A 10624-nucleotide genomic window follows, 5' to 3' on the forward strand; every position below is an offset into this window, starting at 1 on the left:
ATTGCTTGGGAGCAATACTGGTGATGAATGTAGCTAGATTATTAAAGAGCTTATATATAGAGGAGGAGAATAAGCCAACTATAAGGGAAAATACCACTGCTCCTAAATCTAGGGAAAGGCAACATTAAAAATGAATGCCTACCTCACGGCTAACCAGAATTATCTGGGAGTTAGACAACCTATAAATAGTTTGTGCCTCTACCTGTCTGTTTTACTACAAACATGGTATAAAGAAAGAAGAATGGAAAGATAGTTTGCCACAATTACATCGGACGAGCCTCCTAGCGAGGCTTTTTAATTTGTGGAGAAGGAGAAACATACAATGGCTATTACAATGAAATCTTTGGCAAATGCCCTACTTATCTTGTGCTTATTAGCCGCCTCTTGTGAGGCAAAGGGTCTGGGACGCAGCGCTCTTGCCGCAATATCACCTCGCCGGACTGCTGGTAGAAGAGACCCAAATGAAAAGGTCTTCAACGTGTTACAGTACGGAGCAAAACCTGGAGGAAAACAGGATAGTGCGTTGGTAAGGAGTTGATATTTAGAATACCATGTATGTTCATAATATAAAAGTTGGAGTTTTTCAGGACGAATATGTAACATTGAAATTGAAGCATGACAATGGTTGTAATCATCTGTTGAAAGAAAATAAAATTTGATGGGGGGTTTAGAATATTATAATTGGCAAAAATATCTGAACTTTCCCTTGATTTTCATTTTGATGAAATTGATTAAAAAGTGGGTTTGGCCTTTGCAGTCTTTCATCCGAGCATGGAGGGCTGCATGCAATTATAGGGGAACGGCAAGGCTACTTATCCCCATGGGAACCTTCTTGATAGGAGCAACTATCTTCCAGGGGCCATGCCTAGGTCCAGTACCCATTAAGGTTCAAATTGCAGGAACACTGAAAGCTGTACCAGACCCTAGCATGTACGAAGAAGATTTCTGGATCTTGTTTGAAAACATTAACGGCTTGCTGGTTACTGGTACAGGCACTGTTGATGGCCAAGGCAATGCTGTCTGGAAATACAACGACGGTGGTTCCAGGTTCCCTAGTGTAAGCAACAAAATTATCTTGACATACATGCACTTGCTAATCAGTAATTAGAGAATATGGGATTAATTGCAATTTCATAATGATCTTCATTCCTTTTTTTTCTTTTCATTATTTGTGGCGCAGTCTATAAAATTCAATCATGTAGTCAATGGGATTATAAGACAGATCACCTCTGTTAATCCCATGGGTTTCCACATATCCATCGTTCTGTCCCAGAACATCAGGGCAAAACATCTTCATATAACAGCTCCTGCGACAAGCCCCAATACCGATGGAATCCATATAAGCCAATCCAGTGTAGTGAAAGTATCCAGAAGTGTTATCAGCACCGGTGATGATTGCGTTGCCATAATTCAAGGAAGCACCGATGTCAGCGTTAAAAAGGTTACTTGTGGGCCTGGACATGGCTTCAGGTAAGTCTCTGTTGAAATTTTCCGTAAACACGATCGCTCTGTATTTATTTTATGAATATACTTGGAGGAACCAATTTTGCTACATATGTTCCTAAGAACCTTTCCTTGTTTATAACTTACATATATATATATATACACAACAGCGTTGGTAGCCTTGGCAAGTACCCTGATGAAAAGGACGTGAGAGGAGTCGTCGTGACAAACTGCACACTAAGGAACGCTGACAATGGAGTTAGAATCAAAACATGGGGAGGATCACCACCAAGCCAGGCTTCAAACATTCTTTTCCAGGATATTATCATGGACAACGTTAAACGCCCCATTATTATCGATCAAACCTATGGATCAAAAAGCAACTCGGTTCGTTTTCTTTGACTAAATTATTTTAACAAGGCTTCTTTCATCCTTCACGGCTACTTGGAGATCGATGAAAAGTTTCATATTGGTTTTTAATTTTTGGCAGCCATCAAGGGTAAAGATCAGCGATGTTCGATATATAAACATCAGAGGAACCTCCGGGTCAGAGGTTGGAGTCGATCTTAAGTGTAGCGAGGCTGTTCCTTGTGAAAAACTCTACTTTTCAAACATCAATTTGAAGTATTATGGGCCAAAGAAGCTACCATTCACTTCTACGTGTACGAATGCAAAAGTCAACTATGTTGGCAACCAATTCCCACCACCTTGTCGATAGGACTTAATTGTAGTTGGAAATTTCGTTCTTAATTTCTTTTATACAAGGAGATGGTTCTTTTTGCGATTTGAATAAATTAGTTTGTATCTCTTTAACATATCATGCTACTTTAATTTGCTTGTAATTGATTGATTACGCACGCACGCTGCAAATATCACCGTTCCGTTGATGATATATTACACCTTCACATTTTCTGGTGGTTTGTTTGTTGAAAAATCAGTGTAGGAAAAGCTTATGGAGAGTAATTCAAAATAGTAAAGTTAAAGAAAAAGAAGAAAATTTGAGAGAAAGGAACATTTCATTAAAAAAAAAATTATGTAATTTTTTATTACATTTAATCACCTTGCTTATGATTACAAGCTTATTTAGAAGCTTAAAATTCTAAACCACCAAGAAATTATACTAAGTGTCGCACGTGTACGGTGTTGCGGCGAGTTTTCCATTTTATCAATGAACGTGTATATGGTGCCTATCTGGCAAATGTGAGGAGACAAGAAAATATTGTCTTTTATCGGTGGAAAATAGAATGAGAGTCACCACCTAGTATTTTGGTCACTAGAAACCCTAACTAGTCTTAGAGATCGGGTACGGGGACTGGTTGCGTAAAGGGAAGGTATTAACACCCCAAATACGCCTTACCTAAGGTAAGCTGCATTATTTGATTGTCTGATAAAAAGCTAAGGTGTTGTTGTATTTCTAGTTGTTGGTCTGTCTATGGTTCAAGAAAAGTTCTCCTCAATAAGGAGATCCTTACTTATCAGGTAACTCTGACCTAAACACAAGAATTTAATATTCGGAATATGTCTTACGTATAAGATCGTAACCCTAGATATTAAAAGAAAACAAAATAATTTTTTGGAATTTTTGAAATATTGATTTAGTTCTCATGGCTTGAATAAACTGGTTATTAAAGCCAAAATGCATGCTAATACATATATTTTTTTGGAATTTTCTTTGTTGTATGAAAATATGATGTGATGATTTTTTTCATATATATATATTAGAGAGACTAGGTCGTATGCATGAAAACAAAATATTTTATATTTTTATATTTTTTTTATGACTTAACGAAAACCGAGTATTTTAATACCGGATTTGTATCTTTACAATATAAAAATACAAACCGATATTGATCAAAATGCAGTAGAAAAATTACAGAAAATCATAGATTTTTTAAAATAATTCTTTGAATGGGCTAGACCTGGCCCAAAAGAAAACTAGGCCAAAATCAGCCCAAAATAAATTAAGGTCTGGTTTCTACAAGGCTAAACTCAGCCCAGCCACATGGGCTGGGCTGATGTTCCAGCCCAAAACAAACATGGACTGGTACTGTGCACCTGCACAGTAACTGGGTTATTGTACAGGTGTACAGTACCAGTTAATTAATTATCTGGTTATTGTGCACATGCACAGTAACCGGGTAATTATCTTCTTGCTTGCAGAACGTGCACAGTGCACGTTTTGCATGCAAGAAGATGAACAATAAAACGAGATAAGGGGCAGAGGGCTGACCTGTGATGGCTCTGAAGGCAGTGCTACTGGTGGTTGCTGACCGGAGGATGGCTGAGACGGTGGTCGGCCTTTTTTCTTTTTCTTCTCTGTGTTTTTTTTTCTTCTACTCTGTTCTCCTTTGCTTCTGTTTCCTCCTTCTGTTGCTGACAGTATTCTTCCCTCTCACGATGGTTCTACTGTTGTTGGCAGCGCTAATGGTGGTGGACTGGCGGAGGTTCTAGGGAGGTGAGGCACAGTTCTTCTTCTTCTCTCGCAGAGGCCCAGTCTCTGTCTTTCTCTCCTCTCTACTGTTTTGACTCTCTTTCCTCTCTACACTCTCACAGAATATCTTTCATTTCAAACTTCCCTTCCCTTTCAGTTTTCCCAAAAGCCCCCCCTCTATTCTTTCGTTTCTTCCTTCTTCTCCCGTTCAAAACAAAAAAAGTGTCCCTTCTTTCCTCCTCTCCCCCCCTTATGCTCAGTGTCTTTCTCTGGCTTTTATAAGCCAAGGAGAGCCTTGCGGTGATAATGGTACTCGGGACAAGCCCTAAAACATGTCCCATGATTTGAGCAATTTGCTGCAAACCGTATCCCTGTTTTAATGCTGAAAATGGCTTTCTTTTTTTTTCTTTTAAAATTTTTTTATATATATTTTTTGTATTTTTTCATTTTTATTTTTTTGTTTTGTGGGAACCCAAAAATAGGTAACAATACTAAGTAAAGAAAATCTTATTTTAAATCAGAAAAATAATTAATTATGCCAACTTAACTCATAGATCAATTCTCAACCAATAGACTGGTTTATTTAATTTTATTGGTCGATTAGTTTCAAACAAGTAAATCGATTCCTCTGCTTTTAGAAAATCTAGAAATCTAGTTTTTTTCATCATTCACCCTTAAACTTGATCTCTTATAACTCCCAGCATATCTCTCATCTTGGTAAAAATATCATGTTTGAGTAGCTTAATAAAAATATCTAAGATTTGATCTTGGGTTTTTACATTCTTAACTTCAAATTCCTTGTTTGTATTGCAATCTCGTATATAATAAAATCTTATATTAACGTGCTTACTTCTATTATGAAATACGCGAACCTTTACTAAAGCAATAATTAATGAGTTATCCAAATAAATTTTTTTTAGGCTTCTCTTATGGCATTCACAACTCTTTCAATGATTTTCTTAGTTATATGGAATGACAAACATATATTATAGCAGTTACATATTCAACTTCATAAGTTAATAATATGATTATAGATTGTTTCTTCGAACTCTATGTGAATGTTGTGTTTTGTATGTAGAAGATAAAACTCATGGTGCTTTTTCTATCATCCATATCTTCAACCCATTTATTATCACTATAACCCATAAGTTAGAGTAACCATAAAATAAGCCAAAATCTATGGTACTTTTGATATATCAAAGATTTCACTTCAAAGCTTTAAAACGAGTCATAGTTGGTGTCTTCACGAACTTGCTCACAAGTCTTACTCCAAAGAGAATATATGAATGAGTGCATGTCAAATATCTCAAACTCTCAACTAGGCTCTTAAATGTTATAGAATTTATCTATTTTCTTTCATCATTCTTTAGCGAATTCACTTCACACTCAATTGGAGTATTTACTTTTGCATAATCCTCAATCTCGCATTTTTGGAGAATCTCTTTTGAAAACTTGACTCACAAAGATTCCTCTATCTCCATACATATATATCCAAATTCATCTTACTTCTCTTTTGCAAGGAATTTTTAGAAAAGCGCTTATGCACCCATGTCTTCTTAAATTTTATTGACTCTTTTTTTCTAGACTTGTAGTTTTTCCATGAGACCTTGAATATTAAAAAAATCAATATTTGGTGATTCCTTTATCACAACCGTAACATAGTGGAATTTCTTTGCAATGAGTATAAAATCTTTTCTACCACACATGTTTCTTTATCCCCGTATATTTTCATATGATTATATATGGCCAAAACTTTAGCAAAGTAATCTGAAATACGTTCTAGTTCAAGCATATTCAATCTTTCAAATTCACCATGTAACTTTTGTAGGTGCGCCTTTCTTACATTATCAACTCCTTAGTTTGATTGTTGCAAAAAATCACATGTTTACTTGGTAATGGTCGTGTTAGCCATTATATCAAAAGTAACATCATCCAAACACTGATGAATAATTGTAAATATTTGTTGATCCTTTCTAAGTGCCTTTTGCACTATTTTTCTTTGAGCTAAAGTCAACATTATTTCTTTTATAGGCTCCTCGAAGCTTTTTTTTTTTTAAATCATTTTTAACATATTTTGAAAACCTAATTAGGCTTTCACATAAATATACTAAATTTCATATTTTACGAAATGAAAACATTGAAGTGGAAAGTTTATTTTGATCATGTCAAACACTTAGAACAAATTCTGATATCAATTGTTGAAAGAAAAATTATTAGAGTAAAAACTTATGGATGGTAATTTAAAATAGTAAAGCTAAAGAATAAAAAGAAAATAAAGAGGAATGAATGTTTGATTAAGCATTTTCTTTTTTATACATCTTTTTTATAATTACATTTATACATTATATTTTTATTTACAAGTTTATTTATAGGTTTAAATTCCAGGACAATCAAGGAATTATACTAAGTAAAACAAATATTATTTTAAATAAAAAAATTATCTTATCAATTTAACTAAGCAACCAGTTCATTTAATTTATCCAGTAGATGATTCTCAACTAGTAAATCAGTTTTTTTATTTTTCAAAAAAAAATAAAAAATCTAATTTATTTTTAACAATGTACAGGGTATCTGTGTGATGAATATTGTGAGCGGTCGATTCAAATTTGTTTGCATTTTGAGATCTGTGTCTACTGTAAACATTTGAAGGAAAACTACAGGCATGATGGGATTCTTCCACGGTCTCCTGCTAACACTGCAATATAATCTTTAACTAATCTGATAGCGATCAATTCGGCAGTTTATCGTGTTTTTACTGGCTGTCATGTTTTTTTTTTTAAAGAATTAAAGAATGATTGATAGGACTTTAATTAACAGATCAAGTAATGAAACAGCAATCTTAATTACAAGCGTTGCAAATTTTTCATGCCATCCATTAATTAACCTCTCTTTAAATTTATGATCTATGAGAATTCCACAAAATTCATTCAATTTCTTCGACTTGCAATCTAGAACTCGATCATTTTCTGAGTTAGCAGAGAAGATACCATAGTGTTTTCTTTAATTTAGAAATGCTAAACTATAGGATTTAGGATTTCCAGTAAGAGATCTCATGCTAACTTCTTTTTTAATGGTGGATTGAAAAAAAATAAGAGAAAGTAATAATTCTGGTCAAATTATCGTTAAATATCAAAAAATATAAAAAATAATTCAACTGAGCTCTTGATGGAATCAATTAGGACTTTCTAACAGGAGCACAAGAAGGCGGAAACGGATCCTTTCTCTTTCATTTAGATCCTTAGCTTTCCAATTTGTACAATTTTGCCCTTAATTTCAATTCTTCTCTGCAGCTAAACCCTCAATTGACCAATTGGTCTTCCAAACTTTGCCTCCTTCTTCTATTTTGGTCCTTAGTCCTCCAACAATTGTGATCAATGTTTCCCAACTTTCTTTTATTAAACCCCAAATTGCATGTCAACATGATTTTTTAACCGGTTGTAAATTAAGTTTTTACTCCATCGCAACCCAAATTTGTTTTTTATTTAAAAAAAAAATTTTTTTATCTTTTTTCTAAAAATAATATTTTTTTTCTTGAAAATATTTTTTTTTCAACATGATTCTTTTTAAATGATCTTGAGGACATTTTTTGAAAATTTTTGGGGGGTAAAAATTGGATTATGAAAAATTTAAAGACTAAATTTTAGTTTCATATAAAGTGATTTAGCATATACATAAAAATTGCAGAATAACTTTCTAGGATTAAAGATTAAAACTACAACCTTTTGCACAAGGCATGTATGAAAGAATTATATATAAAATATTTTAAATGGAATATTTACTTGTTGAATCACTTGGATTGTATAAAATATTCAAATAATGTTGCTATCAATGATTATATATATTCTTTGTTTTTAAGAATTTATTGTTTGTAACTTGGTGCAAATTTATTGAATGTACATAATTAGTTTTTTAAAATTTCAACAATATTACCTGATTCTTTGAAATTAATTTTTTATTTTTTCATAATTTATTTTAAACATATTAATGCTTTATATTAAAAATAAAAACTTTGATATAGATAAAAGCTAAAGATAGCAAAACAAAGAAAGAACACATGAATCTTGATAAGTGAAAGGAGTTGTCGATGTGAACTCCTAGTTTACAGGTTTTATTTTTTTTAGAATAACAATTATACAAAGCCAGAAATAGGCTAGAAATCTTACCTAAACTATAAAACAAAAATAAAAATCCAAGATTACAAAGGAAGGAAGAATAAAATCTAAAAATAACATGAAATCCAAAAATAATTGGCAAAATCACAAAAACTACCAAAACCGGGGCCCCAGAATAAGATTTTGAAAATCTAAATATCCGACGGTCAAAGTAACGATTCCTATAATCAAATCAAAAGTTAAGGTCCTTTTGAGTTATTGCTCTAATTTAGCTTGACCAAACCTCCTCTTCAGCCTGGTTCCATTGGGCCATAAATATCTTTACTAATCTATTTGGGACAGATTCTCATCTAGTTATGACAGACCCACATCTAACTACTTAGAATCACTAATTATCACAAGCACAACTACATCAACCTTTTATTGAAAAAATATTTTTTTACAAAGCATGTAAACAGCTTTTTTCCATAGAGTTGATTTACTTGTAACATACATGTGTCCATTTGTCTGGTTCAATTAATTTTTCGAGGATATGTAAAAAATTCCTTCACATCATCACTTCAATAACAGCTTGCACGACCAGAAAATCGGCGAAAAACAACAGAATTATTGATGAAATTTTTTCATCGATAATTGTTACAATGAAAATAATTTCATCTCTAATTTTGTTGGTCTATACCGACAGTAATTGTCAGTTAGTGATACGATTGATATGTACCAACAAATACGTCCGTCGGTATATATCGACTGTATCACTAACGAATTATATAGTTTTTGTGGAAAGTTGCAATAGTGTGATGACGTAGATTTTTTTTTTACAATTTTACTGATAGAATGATCAAAGGATTCAAACTGGGAAATCCGAATAGTGACATGGCACATTCACCGACAGAATCACTAACTAATATATTGATGGAACGTCTTCGTCGATGATTCCATTGGTCAAAGCCAATATATACCTACTCTACTGATAGTCCCTTTCTCTATTTCTCTGTTTTTTTTCCCTTCTTGTTCCCCATCCCACCTCTCCCCTCCCGAACTACAGCCAACCACCCATCCTAACTCTCCCCCTTTTCTCAACATAAGCATTCAAGTATCTTATACTTTTGTACATAGTCACAACAATATTTATTCTTGCGGATTTTATCATTTTTTGTAAGTAAATCTATCCTTTTTAGTTTTAACATTTAAATGTGAATTTTTTTTAGTATATGTTTTTTGTTAATGTATGTACTTGTTTGATTGTTATTTGTCAAAGAAACTTGAAGTATGAACGTATAATTTTTTAGTTGTTATAGTTTATTTTAGATTTTATCAAATTATATTTGTTTGTAGATTGTTGAAACTTTGTTTGAATCACACCAAATTATATGTGTTGTGATGAAATAAAAAATAGCTTAGTTAACATGTTTATTTTAATTTTTATCAATTCTATTAGGAAGTTGTGATTTCTGTAAATTTATACATGTATAAATTTGTATAGACATTGATAGTTGATAACTAATAATGAATACTTAACATAAGTGTGTTTTTAGTTTGTTGGATAATGTCGAGGCAAACCAATATTTTTGTTATATTTATTTATATAACATAGTTAATTAATACATGTTGTCATCATAATTTTATAGAGGTTCGATAGAAGTCATGGATGATCGTTCATAGATGTATCAGGACTCACCCCAACGATTACGGAGGATGGATTATTGTAACAAGGTTCAGGGTTTTATTAATTTCATAACATTTATCTTGAGAAATTTTACTGATGGCGGTATTAGGTGTCTATGCAAAAATAAAAACTTTTGTGCATCAAAATGTTGTAACGATGTATCTTCTAACCAAAGGGTTCATGGAGGATTACCTATGTTAGTATGCACACGGGAAACTATTCGTTCCTAATAAGAGCATAGTAGAAAGGGTGGTTAGGTCAACTTCCAGTGCTAGCAATATGCATAAAGTTGGAAATGACAACAGTAATCCTTATAGAAATATGGTTATGGATGTAATGAGAATGAGTGAAGATAATGTCAGTAAATGTCCAATCATAGAAGAAGAACCTAATGTAGATACAATAAGGTTTTTTGATCTGTTAAAAAATTCTGACGAACCATTATATGATGGCTACATGAACCATAATAAATTATCGATCATAGCACAGGTGTTCACCATCAAGTCAGATCATAGGTTGGGTGAGGCCAGTTATGACAAGATTATCGAATGGGTGAGAAGCATTTTACCTGAAGGGAACATGCTGAAAGAGAACTTCTATGTTACCAAGTCCATGATGAAACCCCTCGGTTTAGGATATCAGAAAATTGACATATGCCCTAACTTTTGCATGTTATACTACCTTGAAAATGTTGAGCTAATAGAGTGCATGACATGTGGGCATTCCCGTCACAAACCCAGAACTGGTAGAGGGAAGACTATCATGGCATAAAAAAGCTTAGATACTTCAAACCACACACAAAGGAGGTTCCAAGCATCTTATTCGATAACAATAAATGTCAAGGTTAGAGGACACACTAATGGTATGTCAGATGATAGATTGTTAACATAATTACATTAGTCATCTTATTCGATTAATGACACGACTAAAAGGTTGATGTCTTCTCCCAAGTGCAGGAGTATCGAAGTAATA

At 33.0% G+C, this 10624-nt stretch overlaps 1 protein-coding gene across 1 annotated transcript; it reads left to right on the forward strand.

Annotated features, from left to right (window-relative positions):
* The first annotated feature begins 322 nt into the window (after window positions 1-322).
* LOC105115696 (exopolygalacturonase-like) lies at window positions 323-2227 on the forward strand. The gene is made up of 5 exons (XM_011012657.1): window positions 323-526; window positions 758-1057; window positions 1181-1470; window positions 1614-1830; window positions 1934-2227. The coding sequence occupies exons 1-5, from the start codon at window positions 323-325 to the stop codon at window positions 2159-2161; spliced, it is 1239 nt and encodes a 412-aa protein (XP_011010959.1). The 3' UTR covers window positions 2162-2227.
* The last annotated feature ends 8397 nt before the right edge of the window (window positions 2228-10624 follow it).

Source organism: Populus euphratica, unplaced genomic scaffold (genome assembly GCF_000495115.2).
Source record: "Populus euphratica unplaced genomic scaffold, PopEup_1.0 scaffold744.1, whole genome shotgun sequence".
NCBI classification, from domain to species: Eukaryota; Viridiplantae; Streptophyta; class Magnoliopsida; order Malpighiales; family Salicaceae; genus Populus; species Populus euphratica.